This window comes from Lepidochelys olivacea (genome assembly GCF_965140295.1).
Source record: "Lepidochelys olivacea isolate rLepOli2 genome assembly, chromosome: 1".
Taxonomy (NCBI): domain Eukaryota; kingdom Metazoa; phylum Chordata; order Testudines; family Cheloniidae; genus Lepidochelys; species Lepidochelys olivacea.
Genome location: NC_140411.1, coordinates 338826401 through 338851416, shown reverse-complemented (window position 1 = coordinate 338851416; position 25016 = coordinate 338826401). Strand labels below are relative to the sequence as shown.

The window sequence follows — 25016 nt, the reverse complement described above, 5'->3', positions numbered from 1 at the left end:
AAGAACCTCCCCTAGTAATTTTTGTAAGCCCACTTTAAGCCACTTTAAACCACTTTAAGCCAGGAGGTGCTGCCGCACCCCCAGCACCTCTGCATGTAGGCATGGTCTACAATTGTGTCAGAGTGGCACAGTCCTTTCCTGAGCAGTGCAGCCTGCTCCCCCCAGTACTATCCAGCTCACTCCAAGGGACGGTTTGAGCTACAGCATCTCTATTGGGAATGATATCCAGTCTTCATTCCGGTAGACGTCAAGTGCTGGAGAATCCACCACATCTCTAGTAAGTTCCAGTGGTTAATTACTCTCACTGTTCCTTGTGCTACTAATAACACCTTAAATCATTAAATACTTTAATCTAATTCACAGTGCTACCGTCACACTTTCTACTTTGCGCCTTTCACTCGGCTCAGACAAGTCATCCGACACTGCACAGTTTCACTTTCTGGTTTTCCTGCAGTAGCACAAGGCTAGTGGTAGGTCAAATTCTGCCCCCCATAGCGTAACCTCTCCCAGTGACACCCAGTTTGAGCTTGGTCAAACATGGGACTCCCTAAATGGTCAGATCCAAACTGGCTGAAGGGGAGAAGAATACACTGGAGAACTGGCCCCTGTTTTGGAGTTTCCATCACTGTAGGAAATTTATAAAATAAATCCACACTCCTTTCTCCCCAGCTCTTTTCTGGCATTTTCTATTTGGCTCTTAAAAATATATATTTTTTATTCATAACAGGTTTTATAAAAGCTCCTTTAAATAATACTTTCTCCTCTGTCCCCCGCCCCCAAATCTACTTAATAGTATCCCTGAGAACCCAATCCTGCAAGCTGCTCGGAAGTGCTGAGCAATCTCAACTCCCACAGCAATTCAACAACTAAGGGCCTGTTTCTGCTCCCATTCTGTCCAATGATAAAACTCCCATTGACTTCAATGGTGCTAGGTCAGACCTTAAATGAGTCCTTATTCTGTTGCTTAAAAAACGGGCAGTGGATGCTGAGGGTGAACTGGAGGATGCTGTTAATGCCAAAGGGAATCTCATTAGGGGCTGCTTCAAAGATCTGATTCCACTGATAAATAAAGAAATGAGAATATCAGCTATTCTATAGGGGGTGACGTTAGCAGTTGCTGTCTTACATTATGCATAATTTGTGACTGCTCAAAGTACAAACTAGCTGCTCACTCTTCCATTAGCAAGTCCCGGCAGCTCAGCTAAACCAGGCGATTTACTGCTGCTACCTAGGTTAATCACTTTACATTTTGATAATGCCTTATTATTGCATTTGTTATTAAGAGCAATGTAATCTCCAGGTAACAGAGGCTTAATAGCAGGTAAGAGAAGGTTTGCGTGACTAAAGCAGGGAAGGAGCCCACCACGCCTGGGGTTTGCTTTGTGGATTTGTTTTCTAGGCACTTCCATCACAATCTTCTTCCGGCAGCCTTCCCCTTCGTGTGCTGTCACCGAGTACGGATTTTGATAACGGGTATTGATCGCCTGTGTTTATGAAGTGGCAGAGTACAATATAAACCATGTAATTGCACCAACAATGAGAAAATAAACACTCTTATTTATAGTATTGATTGCAAACACTATCTACTTGATACACTTTGCTGCTGGAACACAGGCTCTATGTGACATGTTGGGGATGCTTTTGGGTATGCCCAGGCCAAGAATAGTGGCCTAGCGAATACAGCACTGGCGTAGGACTCAGGAGACTTGTGTTTTATGCCTGGCTCAGCCACCGGCCTGTTGGGTGACCTGGGGCATATTTTTTCCTCGCTTTGTGCCTCAGTTTCCCCATCTGTAAAGTGGTACTGACCTCCTTTGTAAAGCGCTTTGAGATCTGCCAGTGAAAAGCACTGTAGAAGAGATAGGTATCAGTGTTATGGTTGCCTTGCGTTGACATCTCTATTTTATTAATGAAGTGCCTATTATATGAATTCGTTAAGCTTGCTCATTGCTGTACAAGACACAAAAGAGACACTGTCTCTGTCTTGGTACTTCAGACTGCAAAGGCCAAAGCATGTAGGTCATGGTGCTGGAGCAATTTTTATATTCAGGGTGCTGGGAGCCATTGAACAAAACTGCAAACCCTGTATAGTATGGAAACCACTTTAAGCCAGGAGGTGCTGCCGCACCCCCAGCACCTCTGCATGTAGGCATGGTCTACAATTGTGTCAGAGTGGCACAGTCCTTTCCTGAGCAGTGCAGCCTGCTCCCCCCAGTACTATCCAGCTCACTCCAAGGGACTGTATAATAGGGAATCCTACCCCCCCCCCCACAACCCTTTGGTGTATGTATCCCCCAGGGCAGATGGAGGGAGATCCCACAGTCCTTCATGGGGGATTGCAGTTGTGGGCAGCCCTTGCATGGACTGGGGGGATATTTTCCAAGTGTTTCAGATCAGCAATAGTGACTGTAAGAAACAATCAGCAGAGAGTGATTTCCCCCCCACCCCACACATACACTAAAAGCTCAGCACAGCTCCTGTCAGTGTAACCAGAGTCAGGCTTCCTTTGGGCTCACTTGGTGCAGTTGCTGCTGATGGACCGCAGAGGTACTGGTCCGAAATGGGCCTGACCTCAAAGTCTAGATCTTGGTTTGTATCTCTGCAATGGACCGATTCCAAACAGCAAATCGGCATTTCCTGAAGATTTGGGCTTCAGATGTTGATTTATGGGACCCCCAATATGTTCGGCTGTCTTCCGATTTGGGGGTTGCGTCCTGCCTACTATAAAGACAGCAACTGGAGACCTAATTGGGTGTGAGAGTTTGGCTTAGACCCTTTTCTACTTGCTGCACATTACCTGGAAGAAGAGTGAATAATAAGGAACGTAGCCATTCGGCCATAACAGGTAGCCAAGCCTTTGTTTTCCCCTACATAAATGCTGGTATTAATAAAGTACATGAAATTTCTTTTCCTTGTTATTATGTTAACTGTGTTGGGACCTGGGTATATGGAACTCTGGAATTAGGCATGTGCCAGCAGCCCCATCACTTCCAGCAGAAGGTCCCATTTTATCTTGGGAGAGGCTGGCTTGCATCTAGACACAGGGGTCATCATTATTCCCCACCTCAACCCTGGTCTTTCTGGTATACTTGGTGTACAGGGAGGGAGCATTAGGGCTGGTGATTTTGGAAAGGTTGGCAGTTAGGAAGGGAAATGCACTATAGATTGGGTATTCGGCTTTGTGCTTGGTTGATGACTGAGTCCCCCACAAGGCAACAGGAATCAGTCAGGTGTTTTTTTGATCCACTCTGAGGTTCTATCTGGATTGGGATGGGAATTCAACATTCTTAGCTCAAGGATCCTTGCTCAGAATATACCCATCAGAATTCTGCTACACTGCCTTCCAGGCTCGGTACAAAGCCTTATTTCTCAGGCCATTGCATTGCTGACTCTTTTGAACTCCCTTTTTCATCTGGGTTATTCCCTCTTTACCTTTTTTGCTTCTGGTTTTGTTGGAGAAGTTGACATTCTGGGGCAATGGCTCCAGTACTGGTGACCAACAGTTAAACACGCACAGCCCCCCAGATACCTAGCGATGACCCCCTTAACATGCATGTGTGTCCTGGATAAGTTGTGTCACACCACCAGTACTTCTCCCCTGGTCCCCAGACTTCCTGGATCTATTATTAAAGCCTTCTGAAATAGCCAATGGCCTAGTCTCAGATGTGTGTCCTTAGTTTTGGCCCGTTCCTGTCTGTGAATCGTTGGTTTGGGCTTGCAAACACAGCAGAGTCTCCTCTCAACAAGCAGCTCCTAGGAAGCCCACTAGTGCTGACAGCTAATTAGGAAATGTCATGTCTGATGTTTCCCTTTCATCTCCTCTCATAGAAGCCACAGAAGCCAACAAAGCTCTCCAGTGCCCTTTAGTAAGAAGGGAAAGGAAGTGTCAATATGGGAACAGCTGCTTTTGAGATAGTAGAATGACAACATAACAAGTACATTATGTGCTGGGAGGAAGCTGTGGCAAATGTGAGGCGGATGCAAATTTTTAGCCTCTCAAAAATCATATTCAAGTGGAATATTAGCTTTACGGGGGAAGTACGAAACACAACTTGTGCCAAATCCCACCCTAACTTCTATCCTGCAAAACTCCGTTAAGCCACTCATGTGGAGTTCCTCCAGATTTACGCTGAGGTGACCCAAAAGACCCCAATTCCTGTTATTCAGGACTTTTATTCTGGTGTCCTCTAACTGATAGGCCAGTATTAATAGCATAAAGAGTACTTAAGTGAGAAGAACATGCTTCAGGCTGAGCTGAACCGCCAGGACCAGTAAGTGAGAATGGGCCAAATCCTGTAGTCTTTGCTGAAGTCAATCACAGTCAATGGGGAGTTTGCCTGAGCAAGGACTGGACTCATGTTTAGATCCCCACAGACTGCTTCTTATTTTCTGTCTGCTGTTTCCTTGTTCCACCCTATGATAAAATTGGAATGAGCGCTCATTTGTGCGATGAGATATGCATTCCTGGAGCTTTCAAATTCCACTTGCCTGGGAGGGTACGTTTTGTTGAAATGACACTAAGTTCCAGAAAAGGAAAGAAAAAGAAACAAGGACAATCCTTTGACATAGGGAAGGTGGAATTTTAACACTCCAGCATCATACGCTACAGTTACCCAGTCTTGTAAGCAACCTCTTGGTTTGGAGCAATGGAGGGCACAAGAGGATTGAAACAGCAGCAGGGATAAAACACCTCGCGCTTGAAGCTATAAAACTGATGTTGATAAAGATGTATGGTTTGGAACGTTCTTTCGGATCATTCCCAAGTGGTTCTTTTTACCTGATGGTGGAACTGTCTGCCTACAGCTCACTTCAGTTACTCTGGTATGGGCAGTGCTAAGCTGAATATTAATTTTCCTGGTAATGGTAAAGTGCTAGGTAATATGCAAATGACTCTATATCAACTTGGCCACTAGAATGGTCTATTACAACGGGATGTGCTTCATGTTCTGTCCATGCTTCATTTTGAATTTCACGTCAGTTTTTCTGTCTCCTGTCTCAGAGGCTCTTCATCAGCCCTAATGAAAAGATAATTTAAAGCAAACGATGACAAGCACAGCCACAGTGCATGGCAAGCCAACATACAAGATGCAAGTAGCACTTCACTGGAGTTTGGTTAGAAGATTGTGCCTGACCCTATCAGGCAAAATGACTCCACATTTGTAACATCTAGGCTTAATTATGGCAAGTCGCTATGTCTAGAGATGAAGCTTACAACTAGTTCAGAACACAACAGCTTTGCTGCTTAATGGGATGACACTGTCCTGATTTGCCATTCTATGCAGTGGTTCTCCACTGAGCACAGAGTCTAGGTCAGGGTCACCATCCTGACTTTCAAAGCAATGTGTTACACTGGGTAGGTCATCGGCCACAAGGATTGAACCTAGGCCCCCCACTACAGAAGGGATGTGGACAAGTTGGAGAGAGAGTCCAGCGGAGGACAACGAAAATGATTAGGGGGCTGGGGCATGTGACTTACGAGGAGAGGCTGAGGGAACTGGGCTTATTTAGTCTGCAGACAAGAAGAGTGAGGGGGGATTTGATAGCAGCCTTCAACTACCTGAAGGGGGGTTCCAAAGAGGATGGAGGTAGGCTGTTCTCAGTGGCTGCAGATGACAGAACAAGGAGCAATAGTCTCAAGTTGCAGATGGGGAGGTCTTGGTTGGATATTAGGAAAAACTATTTCACTAGGAGGGTGGTGAAGCAATGGAATGAGTTACCTAGGGAGGTGGTGGAATCTCCATCCTTCGAGTTTTTAAGGCCTGGCTTGACAAAGCCCGGCTGGATGATTTAGTTGGGGTTGCTCCCGCTTTGAGTAGGGGGTTGGACTGGATGACCTCCTGAGGCCTCTTCCAACTCTAATCTTCTATGATTATATGACCTCAGCATTTTAAAGCACAAGCCTTTTATGCCTGAGTTAGGGTATCCACCTTTCTTAGCCAGGCCTGGGCTCATTATTTTCTATATGGGGCCAATCTACCACCAGAGGGAGAGAGAGCACCATACTGAGCTGGTGTGGGTTACACATACATAGGATTGGTCCTAAATCTACTTGACAAACCAGCTCTTTGCATCTCCATCTGACAGCTACCTTCTACTGGGAGAATGAAAATGTTGATCAGTGCGGGGGAGGGGGATTCATGGGTATGGAATATGGATTCTTCAGAGAGGCCAGACTAAGACTATAGAATTTACCACCAGAAGGAATAAGAATGAGCACTAATCTCATCACACCCAGAGCTAAATACAAAACCACTTATTCACCCAACCTCTCCCCCAGTGCTACCCTTACTTGCACCAATATTCCTACTCCTTCTAGTCAATAAAAAGAAAAACAAACAAATCAGAGCCTCTCTTTTGCTGACAGGGCAGATGATAGACAGATGATGTCACCAGCAAAAGACAAGTGACATTATCAGGTGCCAGTAGAGGTCAACATGAGAATGTCGATAGACTGATGTCTAGAAAGATGATAATCTGGCACTGACTGGTGCTGAGGAACCTTTTGATTTCTAATTTGGAAATGGTTCCCAACCAACCCCCCATATCAGAACACAAGGGCATTTAGATCCAGATCTGAACTTTGTGGCTAAGACCATCTGTCCATTCTAGGGATCTTTACCCAGAGCAGCATCCACTATTACAGTGATTCTGAAAGACAAGTGGAAAATGACTATAAAAAGACTTGGACCCAGCATGCCCTTAGGGCCCAGTCCTGCAAGGTGCCAAATGTTGCTGAGCTTTCTTGACTCCCATTGAGTTCAAGAGGACTGAGGATACTTAGCACCTAACTTGGAAAGTTGGCACTTAGGCACAATCCAAAAAGCTCCATCCCCAATTCTGTTAATGTAGTTGGGGATTTTGTTTTGTGTATGTAAGGGGCTATGCCAATTTACACTTACTGAGAATCTGACCTGTATTTTATTTGGACTATTTTAACTTTTCCCCCACACGTTGTCATAATAATGCTGCAGAAAGAGACTGAATGGTCAAGTGGGTAGAAAATAAAAACGGACTTGGTTCAAACTGAAAAAGCTGTCACTACCCAGCCACAAGATTAGGACTGAATGGGAACAGAGAGTGGATTGCTCTCAGTGCCAGAGGCAATCGGTTGAGTTCGGGGTGAAGCATGGTTGCAGGGCGGCGTAGGAAACTTGCACTGTTGCTCAGGTGTGACTGGACAAACATGGGATTAAAAACTGGACATTCTTGGCAACTGTTAAATTGACCATAGTATTTCCCATTCTAATGACAGGAAATACTGCAAGTACCACAATGTAAAGTACCTCGGTACAGTAAATATCCATAGAATCACAGGACTTGAAGGGATCTCGAGAGGTCACCTCGTCCAGTCCCCTGCATTGTTTAATTAAATCTGCTGATCAGGGACTTCAGTCTCCAGGTCAGTCAATCCAGCACTAGAACTAACCTGATGAAATGATTCAGAATTATGAGTATGCTGAAATGTATTGTGTCCCCAAATATTTAAAGTGACTGCAACATTCCAAGGAAAACTGACTTGTCCACAACCCCTTCTGGTGCACAGAGATTCCTTCCGATTGCTGTTTGCGTGAGAGATGAAAGCAGAATCCTCTCCTTTGAACAGTGTTTTACAATCTTAATACACAACAGCCAGAAATGTTATACTTTGCACATTACTCAAAATATGTTGCTATTCAAGAAAAGTCGTGAGAAATCTTGTTTAAAATGTTTTGTTATTTTTAAAAACAAATTCTTTAAAATGATTATGGGATTTTAATGTCACCTGCTCTAGTGCAGTGGTTTTCAACCTTTTGTCATTTGCGGACCCCTAATAAATTTCAAGTGAAGGCACGGAGCCCTTTGGAAATGTTAGCTATAGCCTGCGGACCCCCAGGGTCTGTGGACCACAGGTTGAAAACCACTGCCCTAGAGTAAATCCAAAGTAGCTCCATTACTTTTAGAATAGGAGCCTTGATGATTGCAAGGGAGAAACTCCAGATTTACACCAGTGTACAGTAGCAGAGATCAGACACAGGTATGATTTTCTTGAAAACATAACGTACGTTGTTGGCTCGTTCATCTATTTTAAAAGCAAAACAAAAACCCAAGATCAAGGTCTATGATTTAACAGTTATCAAAATGCTAAAGACAATGGCACTTGATGCTGAGGGGTACATTGTCTAAATGCTCTGTCACTGTACAAAATATTCCTAGAGCTATTAAGTCCAAAGCCATCTCTCAATTGTGCATATTTTACAAAACAAGTGCAAAATATATCCTGCCTCCAGGTCAGACTTTTCTTGTTTTATATATTATCACTTGGAACAAAAGACATTGCTGTTCCATAGCATTCAGGATATTGCTGGACATACCGTTGATCAGGAAACCTAAAGGGGGAAGAGGTCAATGAAACACTTTAATGTACTATTAAATTTGATGTCTCTTTTCGGATTATTAGCATCTCACTTTGAATAGGAAATTGTGGTTTACTTACAAACACATCCATTAGCAGGTGTTCCAGCGTAACTTCAATGTCTTCTAGTTTAGCTGCTAAAGTCATTGTGAAGGCAAATGTTAGTTCAGGTCCAGCAAACAGAAGAATCCTCAAGAGCCCCAGTACAAATTGTCTGTCACTGAAGCTATTTCTTTAATTGTAACAAACGTGTTATTTACAGGTAAAGAAAAACCAGTGAAATAAAACATAACATCTGAGCCTGGGTAATTCTCAGACTCAGGGCTGCCAAACCTAAAACCGGCTCTCACGCTGCTGACAGAGGGTCCAAGGGTTATTCCATATGTGGAAAGCTAAAGTCCAAGCCGAAGTATACGCGCTGTTCTTTTAGAACTTCACAGTCAGAAGCACAGTGTCGCATCTGGGAGAGCACAACCGAGCAAGACGTACACACCCACACCCACAGAGCAAGAGACAGGGAGCAAGTGGAATAAACTGCCTTTGACTATGACTGATATTTATAGGACTACATGGTTTTGACTCCAGTCCATTTCTCTGTTCATTTCTGACCTTTCACAAATGGCTTAGGACACTGGAGCGTATTGTAAAGCGGGGGCAGTAGGTCTCACAGAAGTTGGCTGTGACCAGCGCCGGGCCAATTCACACAAGCACGCTATCAATAGTTCTTTGTCAGAGCATATCAAGCTCTTCACTGTAGCTGGGGACAGAGGGGAGCACAGATGTGTAAAAAACAAGGAAACGAAAGTTTTTGGATACTAGTTTTTTCCTAGGAATATCATTAGATCCCCTTACCCACTCCTAAAAGAATCAAAATAGAGGCAAATCCGTGGCCCTTGTTCAGGGTTGGGATGACCAGGAATAACCTAAAATGATCTCCCAGGGTTCAAGCCTGCAACATGCTGACCACCCTCAACTCCTTCTGCAGCCAGTTTGGATCCTGACAGGTTTTGAGGGCCTTCTGTAGCGGTCAAAATCCCTCAAGTCCCATGGACTTCATTGGGGAGCTGAGCGCTCAGGGTCTTGCAATACTTGGGCCTGACAGGATTCCAGGGCACTGAGCCCTTTCCAAGATCAGAGGCTCATTTTTTATTTTATTTAAAAAACAGAACCAAGCCTGGAGCATGAGCTGAATGACTTGCTACCTCCCTGTTTCTCTGAGAGTTTGCTCTTGCTCCCATTTCGGTCAGTGGTGAAATAATCATAGTTGGTCTCACGTAGCACTTTTCACCTGTAGCTCTCACGTTGCTCTTCAAAGGAAGGGAAGTATCAGTGGGCCTGATCCAATGTGCATTCAAGCCAATGGGAGTAGTTCTAGGGATTTCAGAGGGCATCGGATTGGACACATTACCCCTATTTTACAGATGAGGAAACTGAGGCGCATACAGATGACATGACCTGCCCAGGGTCACTGGTAGAGCCAGGAACAGAACTCAGGTCTCTCAACTCCCAGCCGGTGTCCTATTTGCTGAACTATGTTGTCTCCCATTGGCATCAATGGGAGCACGTTCAGCCTATGTATTACTCTACGAAATGCCTTTTTGTATTAAATCTACTCAGACTCACTAATATCTTTTGAGTGGTTTTGCACACGATGTATTTCAGAATAAAAAAATAAAATAAGGGACTTGACCAAAGAATTCAGGAAAGGAGGCTCAATATTATTTATAAAGGTGGGAGATGGAGTCAGTCAATGCAGCTCAGCGGGGCATTAAATCATAAATTCCGTCTAAATGTTCTCAGAGTTATAGCTGAAATCACATTTGCAGACATCTGGGACAGGCATCTGAACAGGACCTGTCTCCGATGGGAGACTTTTACTAGACAACAGCATGATAGACCATTTGGGGCATGCTGTGATGGATGGTTTCAATAGCAAAGAAGGGTGTGTAATATATTTTCCTGATGGACAAACTCTGATACACACAAGCTTCCATAATCAGATAATAGGTTAGCCACTCCAGAAATAGACTCTGTGTTGGAGGGAGAATCTTTAGCACAGCAGCTGCCTTCAACAGCCTGTTCATCATGTACCTGCCACCCTTTTGTTAAAACTTAGATGAAGTATGTAACTTCACTGAACTGGACAGAGTAGGTTTCTTAATAAGCACAATTAAAAAAAAAATAAAAAATTGCAAGGAACAAACTCTGGAGGGTTATGCACTGAAGACTGCAAAAACTCAAGGAACCACAATCCAAAGTACAGACTGCTCACTCAGCCCAGATCTGGCCAGAACCAGCAATCTCATAAAAGCTGAATTTTGCAAGCAAAGAGCCCAATCTTACAAATGCTAATGAGCATACTGCTTGCTACCATGAGGAGTCATGTTCACGTTAGTCTGACCACAGTCAAAAGCACTATGCTCAGTAGAAAGTATTTGTAGTATTGGGTCCTAATGGCCTGATCTTGTGAACTGCTGGGACCCCTCTACTCCCGGTGAGGTCAATGGGAGCTGAAGGTGCCCAGCATCTCACAGCTTTGCCACCTTGCAAGATCAGGCCCTAAACTCATTGGATAGTCATTTGAATCAAAAGCAAATGCCAACCCTTTTGCAGCTCACCCATCACTACTCAAGAGCTAATAATTGTGGGGCAGTGGACCTACAGAGGAACTGAGTCAGCGCCAAGTCAGAAAATGAACATTGATTTGGTCCAATATGGCAATCCTTATAGTCTTACTCATCAGTTTCCCCCCCTCAAAGCTCTTCTGCAAACACTGACCAATTAATGGCAGTTAGACTGACGTGGGGTTAAAGTCATCCTTGGTGTAATGTCCCTGGAAACCAGTGGCCACCAGGAGTGAATTATACGTTTGTTCACCTTCAAACTAATGTGAGTATCTGACTAGACTGGCTAAAAAGAACTTTCGTTGCAGTAAAACTAGTGATTTCTTCTATATTTAGCACACAATAGCTATCTGTTAAATACAGAAGTACTAATTTATAGGTTCTTTTCTATAGGACGCCTTGACGCACTGGTACAGCATTTTGTTCAGAGCAAAATTAGATAGAACATGTAAACAGTGTCTTTTCACTCTTCCTATAGCTGTATTATAATATCAGCCAGAGAGATTAAACAACCAGAGATGTCTTTCAGGGCTCAAAATGATTTTCCTATCTGATGAATCACTAAGACAAACACAGACTCCTTTTTCTATTCACAAAGATGAATTTCAAGATTTCAAAACTGATAGACAGTGTCAGGCACAAATAAGGGGAAAAAAAGGATGATGGGAACCCATAATGACTTCTCTGATTCTCCCTCTGTAGCCATTTGTCACTAACATGGCCACGTGCTCCACTGGTCAGAGCAAGGCAGGGGTGCTGGAGCAATGTTTATAGTGGGGGTGCTGAGAGCCATTGAAGCAAACTGTAAACCCTGGATATAATGGAACCCACTTCAAGCCAGGGGGTGCATCAGCACCTCCAGTTCCAGCATCTATGCAGCAAAGAGGTATTTAAGGGTGAGCTGACTGATTTCTGTGGCCTGTGTGCCCCATTATCACATTCAGAGATACTATATATAACCTTTGTAATTAAAAATATGCATTAACCCGTAACTGGTTGTATAGCCGATATACTGGTTGTATACAGAAGCTCACAAAGCTAGTCCCTTTCCCCAACAGAAGTTGGTCCAATAAAAGATATTTCCTCACCCTCCCCGTCTCTCTCATATCCTGGGACCAAAATGGCTACAACAACACTGAAATATACATAGATATTCATTATAACTGGATCTGGCATTCTGGTTTCACCCACAATAAAAATATGCCAACTTCTCTGCAAAAAATTGTGTCTGATTTCAGGTTCAGATTCTGAACATTCCCATAGTTTAGGAAGGTTTGGACTGACCTCAGTAATAATGAAGGACTTTAACTATCCAGACATCTGTTGGAAATGTAATATGGCAAAACACAAGATTTTCAGTAAGTTCTTGGAATGTGATGGGGACAACTTTTTATTTCAGAAAATGAAGGAAGTAAACAAGGGGAATGCCATTTTAGACTTGATTTGGCAATTTGAGTCAAAGTGATCATGAAATTACAGATTCCATGCTTCTGAGGAAAGCAAGGAATGAGACAGCAGAATAAGAACAATTATGGAGACTTTAACAAACTCAGAGAAGGGATAGGTAAGGTCCCACGGGAAGAAAATCTAAGGGAAACAGGCATTCAGGACAACAGGCAGTTTCCCAAGGAGGCAATATTAAAGATACAACTGCACATTATCCCGATGCATAGGAAAGATGGAAAGAATAGAAAGAGGCCAACATGGCGCGATCAGCTCTTTAATGACCTGAAATTCAAAAAGGAGTCCTACCAAAAGTGGAAAAAATGGATGAATTGCTAAGGAGTACAAAAGAGTAATACAAGTATGTAGGGACAAAATCAGAAAGGCTAAGGCACAAAGTGAATTACACCTAACAAGGGACGTAAAAGGGAATAAGAAAAGGTTTTTTTAAATACATTAGGAGCAAGAAAAAGATAAAGGAAAATTCCAGTCCTCTACTTAGCGGGGAAGGAGAGCTAATAATTGATGACATCAAGAAGGATGAGGTATTTAATGCCTATTTTGCTTCAGTAAAAAGGTTAATGATGACTCAACACAATTAATATTAACACTAAGGGGGAAGAAGTGCAAGCCAAAATAGGGAAAGAACAGGTTAAAGAATATTTAGATAAATTACATGTATTCAAGTTGGCAAGGTCTGATGAAATTCATCCTAGGGTACTTAAGGAACTAGCTGAGGCAATCTCAGAACCGTTAGCAATTATCTTTAAGAACTCACGAAGAATGGGTGAGGTCCCAGAAGACTGGAGAAGAGCAAACATAGTACCATACCTATGTTTAAAAAGGAGAACAAATAGGACCTGGGAATTATAGACTAGTCAGCCTAACTTCAATTCCTGGAAAGACACTGGAAGAAATTATTAAATAATCAATTTGTAAGCACTTAGAGGATAATAGGGTTATAAAGGAATAGCCAGCATGGATTTTTTCAAGAACAAATTATGCCAAACCACCCTAATTTCCTTCTTTGACAGGATTACTGGCCTCGGGGTTAGGGGAGAAGCAGCAGATGGGATATATCTTGATTTTTGTAAGGCTTTTAACACAGTCTCACATGACAGTCTCATAAACAAACTAGGGAAATGCTATCTAGAGGAAATTACTATAAGGTGAGTGCGCAACTTGCTGAAGAGAAGTTATCAATGGGTCTCTGTCAAACTGGGAGGGTGTATCTAATGGGGTCTCAAAGGAATCTGTCCTGGGTTCAGTACTATTGAATATTTTCCACTAATGACTTGAATAATGGAGTTGGGAGTATGCTAATAAACATTTGAAGATGATACCACGCTGGGACGGGTTCCAAGCACTTTGGAGGACAGGATTTGAATTCAAAAGGATCTTGACAAATTGGAGAAATGGTCTGAATTCAACACGATGAAATTAAGTAAAGACAAGTGCAAAGTACTTCACTTAGGAAGGAAAAAAAATCAAACGCACAGCTACAATATGAGGACTAATCATAGTACTGCTGAAAAGGGTCTGGGGGTTATAGTGGAACACAAACGGAGTATGAGTCAACAATGTGATGCAGTTGTGAAAAAGGCTAATCTTCTGGGATGTATTAACAAGAGTGTTGTATCTAAGACACAGAGAAAACTGGGGAGGCTTCGGCTGGAGTATTGTGTCCAGTTCTGGGAGGTACGCTTTAGAAAAGAGGTGGACAAATTGGAGACAGTTCAGAAGACAGCAACAAAAATTATACATCGTTCAGAAAACCTGACCTAGAAGGAAAGATTAAAATTCTGGGCACGTTTACTCTTGAAAAAAGAAGACTAAGCGGGGACCTGGTAACAGTCTTCAGCTATGTTAAGGCTGTGATCAATTGCTCTGGAAAGTAATGGGCTTAATCTGCAGTAAGGGAGATTTAGGTTATATAGCAGAGAAAAAGCTTTCTAACTACCAAGTGAGTTCTGGTATAGATTTCCAAGGGAGGTTGTGGAATTTCCATCACTGGAAGTTCAAATAGGAATTATTTCAGGGAAGTTCCATGCCCTGTCTTGTACAGGAGATCAAACTAGGTGATCACAATGGTCCTGTATGGCCTTGGAGTCTATGAATCCCTGTTTAGATGTTATGAGCCTGACAGAACACAGATCAGCTCCCACTGTTCTCCACAGGGTAAGAAAGAGGAGCCTTGTCCTCAGTCACTCTCAGTGGAAGGTGCTTAGCACATTTGAAGAGCTGGCCCTGGCCTTCAAAGAGTGACCTCTTCCCAGGAGTAGAGTCTCAACATCTCTCCACCTCATTTGATATGCATGTTAGTCAGGCTACTATGGTCTTTGACTATGGTGTGAGTGACTTGTTCTTCCCTGGCTGACTGAATGGGCTGTAGCTCAGTGTGAAGATGTCTGCTTACTTGGGTGGTGGGGTGAAATGAAGGAGCCTTCCCACGGAGAGAGAAAGGAGTGCTCCAACACAGTGGTGGTTGTGACGGGTTTCTCCCGGGGTGCTGCTTGCAACTGGGGTACGGCTAAGCCCTTTGACCCACCAGCCTGGGCTCCCTCTCATACTGTGCTGCTGTGACAAGCTGCAGCCCCGCTCCTGGTCTTATGCTTTCACCAGCATATACACAGGTAGGGACACACCCAGCTGCAGTTACATGCAGGCTCTCTGACCAGCCAATGCATGTGAACCAACAATAGAGAGGATACAGCCAAAATAACCACCAGCTCCCCAGCCTAGGACCCCAGAGCTGTACCGTCCTGCCCTGGTCAAATTTGGCCAGCATATGGGTTTAATACCCAGTGCGCCTCTCCCTCAATGCGAAGAGGATATGCACAGATTGTGTTGACCAAGTTGGGATTTTTCCCCAGATACTTCATTTGAAATGCACTGGTTTAGATAAAACATAAAACAAAGTTTATTAACTATAAAAAGATAGATTTTAAGTGATAGCAAACAAATCAAAGCAGATTACCTAGTAAATAAATGAAACCTCAAACTAAGCCTAAGATACTAGAAAGATTGGATATGAATAGCCATTTCTCACTCCGACTGGCCAATTCTTAAGGGACAATCTGCATTTGCTTTGCAGCTTGGGATCCTCACAACTGTTCCAAGTTCTTTTTCCTCAGAAGCTTCTCTCCGATGTTGAGTTGTGGGGGAGTGAAGAACACCAGATGATGTTACTCCCTGACTTATATAGCTTGAGCATGTGGCAGGAACCCTTTGTTTCAAAAACAGTTCCCAGCCCAGTTTGTGGAAAAATACAGGCATCCAAAATGGAGTCCAGAGTCATGTGATCTGGTCTCATGCCCTTGCAGAGTCATAGCAGCCATTTCTTACAGGCTGGCCAAAACATCTAGAGGAAGGCTGAGCTATTCCACAGCCCATTGTCTTTGCTGATGAGCCATCAGAACTGTCTGGCTTCTTCGTTGTTGTGTCTGAAAGGCTGGCTGTGGGTGTTTTCCGGAGTAAGCTTATTTGAAATACAGACCCATAGTCAATATTCATAACTTCAGATACAAAAATGATATATGCACACAAATAGGATAATCATGTTCAGCAAATCACAACTTTTCCAATGACACCTCACAAGACATATCCTGTACAAGATGTATCACAATGATATCATAATCATATCATAATAATATTACTATGACAACTCTGGGGTGTAGTTCACAGTGCTGTGAAGTGGTGCAAAGCTTTGGGTCCTGTTTGACTTCCCACTAATCTTGGATGACGGGTAGTATCAGTTTCCAAAACTACATTCTTTCACCTTCCTAAGAAACTTCATACCTCCCTCAAGGGCAAGGACCTGGCCACAGTAATCCTTGAACATATCACTTCCAGGCTGGATTATTGTAACTTGTATTTGAAACTGAGCATGAAGATAATACAAAAGTTCCAGCTTGTGCGGAATGCAGCTGTCTGCCTTATCCGTGGCTCAGGCTGCTGTGAACACCTCAAGCCATTCTCAAGTCCCTCCACTGGCTCCCACTCAGCCTCTGATGCCTGTCTAAGGCCTCGGTCCTAATTTTCAAAGCAATTAATGGATTAAACGTTGATCTTTGAACCATCACAACAGCAGCAATTCCCTGTGAGAATGCCCAGGAACAAGGGTATGAGAGCTGGGGACAAAGCATTCTCTAGCAAGGTGATCTGACTACAGAAGAGTCTTCCAGAGGAGATCTGGTCAATTCAGTGTTGTCTGACCATCTTTATGTTGAAAACCTTCCTTGCGGAGAAAGCCTTTCCACCATAAGTGGACATTCACAATTCAAACACCCAATTTATTCTCAAACCTCTACCGACTCCTCCCACACTCAACCCCTCCCCACCAAACGACAAAAACCCACGCCAGAGTTTGACCCTGACAAAGGGAGCAGTGCCAGAGACCCCATGAAGTCCACTAGGTACTACACTATTGCTATTAGTTTTACATAAAAGGCACTTAGGCACTATAGTGATAGAGTTTCCAAGACCTTTGTCAACCAGTCAAGAGCAGAAACCCAATAGGGAACTCTTGTCTAGAGACCATGAGTTGGAAAGGATGGCCTTCTGGAAGGGTATTTGTTTATTTAAAAAAAAAATTTGGGGTTAGGGAGGTGAGAAATAAAGACACATCAGGGATCAGCACTGAGCTCTTTGTTTATCCTTGTCCTGTGTACCTCCCAAGGAACATATAGCAGGGGGCACCTTGATGCATGCTGATTGCAGTTGAGGAGAAAGATAGCCTAGAAGAGGATCTTGATGAATGGAGAGAGATGCTGGAGACACATGGGCTCAAAATAAGTAGAGGAAAAGCAGAGCATATGCTATGTAATTTTAATTATGTGAACACCGAAGAATTATCCTTGAAACTAGATGGGCCGACAAAACCGGAACTGCAAAGTTTCAGGCATCTGGGTTCCAGAAATCAGGAAAATAGGGAAATTCAGGATGAAATTAGAGTGAGGATAAGAAATGCTTGACTCAAATAGAGAGAGATCAGTATGTGACAGTAAGGTTAAAAGGGAAAGTCTATAAAAGAGTGGTCTGTCCAGTTTTAGTGTATGGTGCTGAATGCTGGGCAATGAAGAAGAAATAGGTCTAACTGAAATCTGAATAGTTGAGATGGATGACTGGTGTAAACAAGAAAGATCACATGAAGAAACGTGTATGTTCAAGACATGCTCAAAGTAACACCCATACATGAAAAATGAGGGAGTGGAGAATCAGATGGATTGGCCATGTAAAGTGTAGTCCTAACAACTATGCTAGTAAGAGAGTCCAATGGATCAAGACTGAAAGAGAAATACAGAGGGTAGGTCTACACAGCCATTAGGCACCTGTGGCTGGCCATGCCAGCCAACTTGGGCTCACGGGGCTTGGACTGCAGGGCTGTTTCATTGCTGTGTAGACTTCCTGGCTTGGGCTGGAGCCTGAGCTCTGGGACCCTCCCACCTTGCAGAGTCCTAGAGCCCCAGGCTCCAGCCCGAGCCCGGAAATCTACACTGTGATAAAACAGCCCCATAGCCCGAGCCCAGATCAGCAGGCATAAGCCAGTCCAAGGTTTTTCACTGCAGTATAGACATACCCAGAAGGGCTAGCCCAAGACGTGGTGGGCTGTTATAAAGAAAGACATGTTAGTGTGTGGCGTGATAGAGGATATGGCACTGAACAGAGTGCTTTGGAGGGAGAGGACTTGTGGAATGGACCCCATTTGATAGGATTAATGCAAGAAAGAAAGAAGATGAAGAAAGACCCATTTGTCTCCCACACCTCCTGATGGACCATGCAGAGGGAAAGTTGCTCTGACCCTAGGAGCATGTCACCTTAGCTCCCATTGGCTGCATCACCACAGGCCTGAGAGATGAGAGGGGGGACAGAAACAGTGATAATAAGGTTTGGGAGGGGATAAAATTAGTTACATGAGCTCTTCTGCCCATAGGCAGAAGCCAAAACCCTCCCTCCCACATGGCACAAAAAAGGCTGCAGATACAATGTGTTGTGCTGGACAGGACCTGAAGTCTGTGCTGCATTTGAATTGTACCGGTAGAAAACCCAGTGAAAAAGCCATACAGTTATCAGTCACCACTCCTGCTGCAGAATGGCATAACTCTTATTTCACATGCTGCTTGGGTTCACCACGATTGGGATGGCCATTCACAGTACAGTAAATTGAAGAATGAGCATGGGAGTCCCTCTTCTGACCTCTCGCCAGCAGTGGGATTGACATAAATCCACAACAGTGAAAAATGCAGCTTCCACATGACAAGATAAATGTTTTTATAAGAATCTTTCCAAATGAGAAGCACTGGCAGGCCTGAGGCATTACAACAAAGAAAAGCAATGACCCAAGCGGAGTTACCCTGTCAAGTTTAGCCACTCAAGCTTTTTATAGCCTTGAAATATATATTTCTCTTCTCTCTCTTATGAGTTTAGAGCTGGAGAATCTGAGCTCCTGTGCACACCCAAAAAACCGCTCTCTCATAGACACTGCACCCCATCCCACCAGCGTGTTTCATCACTGACTTGGAGAGGCCATCTTTAGGCCTGAGGGGAACATTCCATCTCCATGTCTTTGGTAAGACTGCCAAAGGGTGTGCTAATTGTGAGGGTAATTGTTTTGAGATCTGGATATCTGTCTGTCTGGGTGGAGGCCTGGCTGTCTGTGTAGATGGGGAGGCCACCAGTTCATTTCACATATAGTACGTCACTGAGCCTGGCTGCCCTCAGTGGTTAACCTGTTTTAAAAGCAGTAATGAAAACACCACTCCACTGGCACCATCTGCTATTTTGACCCATCCACTTCATCAACACCATCCTTTGCCAAGGTACTTTTGGTTGGCTCAACCTTTCAGGACTAAAATGCCCCACAGTAACTAGCAATATTTAGTGACACTATACCAGCGGCTCCATCTGTGGGAACAGGCAACTCTGATTGACTTTGATGGACGCTGGGGGAGCTCAGAACCTTTGAAAACCAAGTCACTTCTCCTAAGGTGTCTAAGTAAGGTCTAAGGTGCCTAATGGTACCAATCTCAAGTTTGAAAGTGGTGGTCATAATTTCTACTTTATTTTGGCTGGACTCATATGTCCCCTCACCGCATGCTCTAACATAGGTGCTACTGTCTCTCTTCTCTTCTGTATCTGTTCTTTTTTCTTCTTGTTTTCCTCTACCCTATTTTTCCTCCCTCTCTCTCTGCTTCCCTTTTGCTTTTTTTCTTGCTTCCTATCCCTGGGGAAGCTCCCCTTCATATTCTCATGGACTCATAGATTTTAAGGCCAGAAGGGACCATCATGATCGTCTAGTAGTCTGATCTTCTCCACATTGCAGGCCACAGAACCTCATCCACCCACTCCTGTTGTAGACTTCTGACTGAGTTACTGAAGTCCTCAAATCATGGTTTAAAAACTTAATTCCTTAAAAGACTAAATGCTGTTCAGGATGGAAGATTGCAAGAGGCTGCAGTGGTGATTGTGTTATCAAGCCATTGATGCTTTCATGGCTAAACTGAGTGTTGCAGGAGCAGCAGATTTCTGGATTACAAGGCTGTTGTCTTTTGCCTTTTACAGTTGCACTCTGAATTCAGAGCCACCACAGGAACAGTGAAAGAAGGTGGTAGGGCTTTCAAGAAACCAACCACAGCTTTACTCTCTACCAAACGTGGGCTTGGTGTAGATAGAGTTGCCAATTTTGAACCTAAGAATGACCATACTGGGTCAGACCAAAGGTCCATCTGGCCCAGCATCCTGTCTTCCGACAGTGGCCAATGCCAGTCTCCCACTGTAGTATACTGACATTAGTGGCAGGTGGATCATGTCCATAATTTCAACTGAGTGTTGCTCAAGCGAAATTCCCAGGTGTAATAATGTTGAGTTAAACATTGAAAAGCTGCAGTGCAGTGATGCAAAGACAAAGCCGCTGCAATGTGCAAATTAATGGGATGTTAATTTGTTCAGGAGGAGATCATCAATAGGAGGCACAGAGTAGGCTTGTGGGCTGGAATTTGGTGGGGAAATTTGGAGCTCTGTAGGAAGGACAGTCTGAACTTTGTTTCTATGGGTTGTAGTGGTACACAAAGTCTCCTCTGTGTAGGGTGACCAGATAGCAAGTGTGAAAAATCAGGACAGGGGTGGGGGTTAATAGGTGCCTATATAAGACAAAAACCATGAATATTGGGACTGTCCCTATAAAATTGGGACATCTGGTCACCCTACTTCTGTAGAACAACAAAATACAATATTTCTAATTAACTAGCTATTTTATAGAGGAGATTTGTGTACCAGTACAACACTGAAATATTACTGTCACAGGTCAGGGTATCTGCACCTGTGTTACCTCTCCACGATCCACCAAGGACACAGACTCTAGGATCCCAGGTCCCCAGTCACACCTCTCTTGAGTAGAGACCTGCATCTCTTTCTCTCCTGACCAGGGGCTTTTCCAGGCTGCACAGTTCTCTGCCTAGACTGTGGTATTCCCAGGAAGCCAGACTGTCTAATTAGCCCAGCATCTGTGCTTTGCTTTCTCGCTGAAGACTATGAACAGTGTGATTGCTTGCAGCTTTCAGTTACCACACAGACATTTCCGAGCAAGCACATTTATTCTTAAATGAAAACATTACAGAGAAAAACATAAAAAACCAACAGAAGTTCCTGTACACCTGCTAAAGCTGACCAGAGGGCACCTGTCAGTCTTATGGGGCCTCAGTAGCCCAAAGCCCTTCCAATCCTTCCCAGGAAGGAGGCCCTCCTTGGACAGAAGGTCCTGTCCATTTTCTGGATCACAAAGCAGGCCCTGAGTCAGTTTAAACTTAAAGACTGTTTATCCAAAAGTCTTTTCTCTGTCTGTTGGTCTCTGGGGAATCCAGTTTGTTTGAACCAGTATAAGTGAGCCTCTACAGGTGGTGGTATCTCTCTTGAGGTGTTGAAACCTGAGGGAGATTGCCTAATCACCCCCACTGTTCTTAGTTCCTGGAGGAGCTGCGGTCACCCTCCCCTATGGAGTGACATAAAATCCCTGGCCCACAGTGATACCTACACTTAATACAGTAAAATCTCCCAGGAAATTTCCGTATCTGTCACAATTACCACCCCTATTTACAGATAGAGATACTGAGGTGACGAAGGGGCTTAATTCCTCAAGACCATAAAGCAAATCAATGTCATAGCCTCATCTCCAGACTCTAACTTCTGAGCTTTAACCACTAGACATCACTTCCTCCCCCAGACCATGCTTCCTCCCTTGTTATCCCTTCTGTTTTAGTTTACTTTGAAAGCTAATCACCCTAATGTGAAGGCTGTTCTTGAGGTAGGAAGATTTCCCCCCGCGATTGGTCTCATAAGACTGTGTGTTTGTACTGGTTGGTTCTCTCAGTGACACAATGGATTTTTAGCATATGGGGCTTACTAGCTTTTCCAAAAGGGCTGCCATGATGGGTTGAATTTTAAATCTATGTATAAAATAACTTTTGAGGAAAACAGTTACCAAGCTCGAGTTTTCTATCTCTTATTCTAGTTTCACACTGGATCAGCTCTATTATATTTAGTGGAGTTATTCCCGGCTTAATCTGGAGTAAGAAAGATCAGAATAAAGGTTCAAGAGACGAACTTCTCTCTTCCAACCTCTCACTCGGTTGTGTGCACTGAAATTCTGTGAGAAACTACTGCAGAACACTTCCGCTTTATCCAAACAAAACAGAGCTCTTACTGTCCCCCAAAATTCTTCAGAGGGTTTTGTTTATGACAATCTCCTCACACACTGTAGTTCAGAAGTCTGGCTTTGACACAGGATTTTATTTGCATGCTTGGAAAAATCACAGCCCAAATTCTGCTCCATTCCTATGCCACTGTAAATCCTGAGCTGCTCCATTGATTTCAGTGGAGTCACTTAGGGTTTACATTGGAGTACTGAGAGCAGAATCTGGTCTTTTGTCTCCAAGATTATTTAGATGCCCCAGAATTTTGGCTAAGGATAAAGCTCCTTTTATAATTTGGAACCAGATGTTGACAGCAGCTATTCAGATATATTCATTTATTAATTCCTGGCTAGATAAGTATAATTCCATCCCAGCCAGTCTTGAAAAGTCTCGTAAAAACTAGTCTCAGCTACTTAAATTTTAATTTGAAATAACATTACATATATATGGCCCCAATCCTGCTATGACTGGAGTCAGGAATAGACTGCCCTCTGATGCTGCAATATCAATTCCTATATTTCCTTCCCTCCATTATATTCATTCTTTACTGGACTTCTGATCAGTTAGAAAGGACAAATAACAACAAGAAAGAGGAGAGCAAAAAGAAACCCACAGTATTTTTGGATGTATATATTCCCATTCTGTGCATGAACACAAACCAGAACAAACAACAAGGAGTCTTTGTGGCACCTTAGAGACTAACAAATTTATCTGGGTATAAGCTTTCTGGGGCTAGAACCCACTTCACTAGCTCATGAAAGCTTAGGCCCAAATTCATTTGTTAGTCTCTAAGGTGCCACAAGGACTCCTCCTTGTTTTTGCTGATACAGACTAACATGGCTACCACTCTGAAACAAACCAGAATAAAGACATTGCAGTATTGCCTACCCTAAGCATTCAAAATATCACAAATCAGGTCTCAAAAAACAGTAATTTTACTTAAAAACATGGGATTTTTAAAAAATAATAAATGTGGGTGTTTTTCTTTGCCTTTTGGTCTCTGAACCTTTAGGTTACTCTTGGGTCAAGTTTTCAACGTTTTCTCCCTAATCAGGAGAGCTAGATGCTTACCACCCCCCCCCCCTTTCTTTTAATGAAAGCTGAGAGTCTCACATATTCACCTGGCTCCAGGAGCTGGGGTTTTAAGAAAAACAACAAGTAGTGTGAGCCCCATGATAAACTCATGATAGTTGGCAACAGTGAAGCATCCCAGAGCCAGAAAATGAATTGACCAAGAAATGGACTAGAAACAAAAATGAAAGTGACCAGACTATTTTCACTGACCAAAACTGATATTCAAAGTTTAAAGATATGGCAAAAGTGTAAAGAAATGGTGCACGGACATGGATGCACAGGACTTGTCTCTGACTTGGGTTTTACCCCAGACATGTTCTTGAAACGTTCCCTTTACAAGCCATATGGTAGACCAGCCCACAACTGGTTTTCACTTTGTTTTTTAAAAGCATTTTAAGTACCACCAATGGCCATCCTTCTCTGAAAATTGCAAGTAGCTTGTGCAGAAAAAGGTAAGGTCTTTCAAAAAGTCATTGTGCATTAGGAAGGCAAGAGAAGGTGTTTCCCCTAGGAATAGCTCATACAGATCACAGGGAGAACAAAGGTTTTGCGGAGCTCCTGATTTTGATCTTTTCCAATCTGAACCCTACTGTAGTGGGGCAATTGCCCCACTCCTGGAAAAAAGGGTTAAAAGCAGCCCAGGAGAGGGCTGCTGCTGGGGAAAAGCTGATTGGCCAAGCAGCCTCAGCTGTGGCCAGGTTAATTAAGGCCCAGCTGGCCCTTATAAGAGGGCAGTGGGCCAGAAGCCAGAGGAGGACTCTCCCTGTTGAGGGAGAAGGGCCTGGCTCTCTGGAAGCTGAGGGAATACTGAAGGTGGAGCAGGGCTGGGGGAAGGCCAGAGGAGCTGGGGAGCTCCGGCCTCGAAACCTCTGCAGGCCTAGAGTAAGGCCAACTAGGTACTGGGGTTGCAAGGGGCAGCCCATGGGTAGGCAAAGGCAGCAGGTCCAAACCCCTCTTGCCTGTGATGAGTGGCAATTATACTGCCAGTCACCATCTAGCCCCAGTTCACTCCTCTTCCTCGCTGCAGCCCTCTCTAGGGCTGCTTTAACCCCTTCAGGACCAGAGCGGGGTAACCACCCTGCTACGCCTACATAGATGCAAAGCCTTAGAAGACATGTGGAAAAAGTGAGGGGCCAGTCCTGCTCACCGAACACATGGAAGCAGTCCCCTTGACTATAGTGGGAATGCACACCTGAGAAGACTAAAGAGGATTTGGCCCCATCATTCCTATTAAGGATCCTTCTGCAAACACTGAGCCAAGTAGATTGATACAACAGAAGGGCCCATTCCTGTGACGTGTGAGTACCTAATGAGAAATTTACGGCAGTGGAGGGAGTTCAGCACCTTGCAGGATTGAATCCAGAATTAGAAGCACCTTTTTAGCAAGTTGCAGAGAATCCAAGTGGGTAGTATTGGTCAGTTTCCATTGCAAAGAGCATTTGTGGGTGCCGGCTATGTGAAGATTCCACTACACGGCTAATCGGTGCTAGAAAGCTTAGTAGTAATAGGATGAAATTCAATTTTTAGGCTTTGCAAATAATAATAAAATAATAATAACAACCCTAAATAAATGCGTTTCCTCTTAATTGCAACCACAACAAAATCCCAGTGTTTATTCCTCCCTCCTGGCTTGTCATTTCATCCGGTCATTCAGAGTTTAACAGGTTGGATATCACAAGCCTGTAAGCTACTTTCTATCTCCCCTTCCACCCTGCATCCCATGTGAAAATACTCAGCCATCTGGTACTGTATATTCATGTGCTCGGATACATTTGCCCAGGCTTTCTGTCCCAATGC

General features: G+C 43.7%; 1 protein-coding gene across 2 annotated transcripts in view; it reads right to left on the bottom strand.

The window, feature by feature from the left end:
- FRMD4A (FERM domain containing 4A) overlaps positions 1-25016 on the bottom strand; it is a 411923-nt gene that overhangs the window by 299607 nt on the left and 87300 nt on the right. Inside the window, exon 1 of one of the 2 annotated variants that reach the window (XM_084630504.1) lies at positions 8474-8659. The exons of the other annotated variant lie outside the window; for it this stretch is intronic. Coding sequence (XP_084486630.1) covers positions 8474-8539 — 66 coding nt within the window. The 5' untranslated portion in view covers positions 8540-8659. Of the gene's footprint in view, positions 1-8473; positions 8660-25016 lie in introns of those variants that run through there. 2 annotated transcript variants of the gene reach the window in all.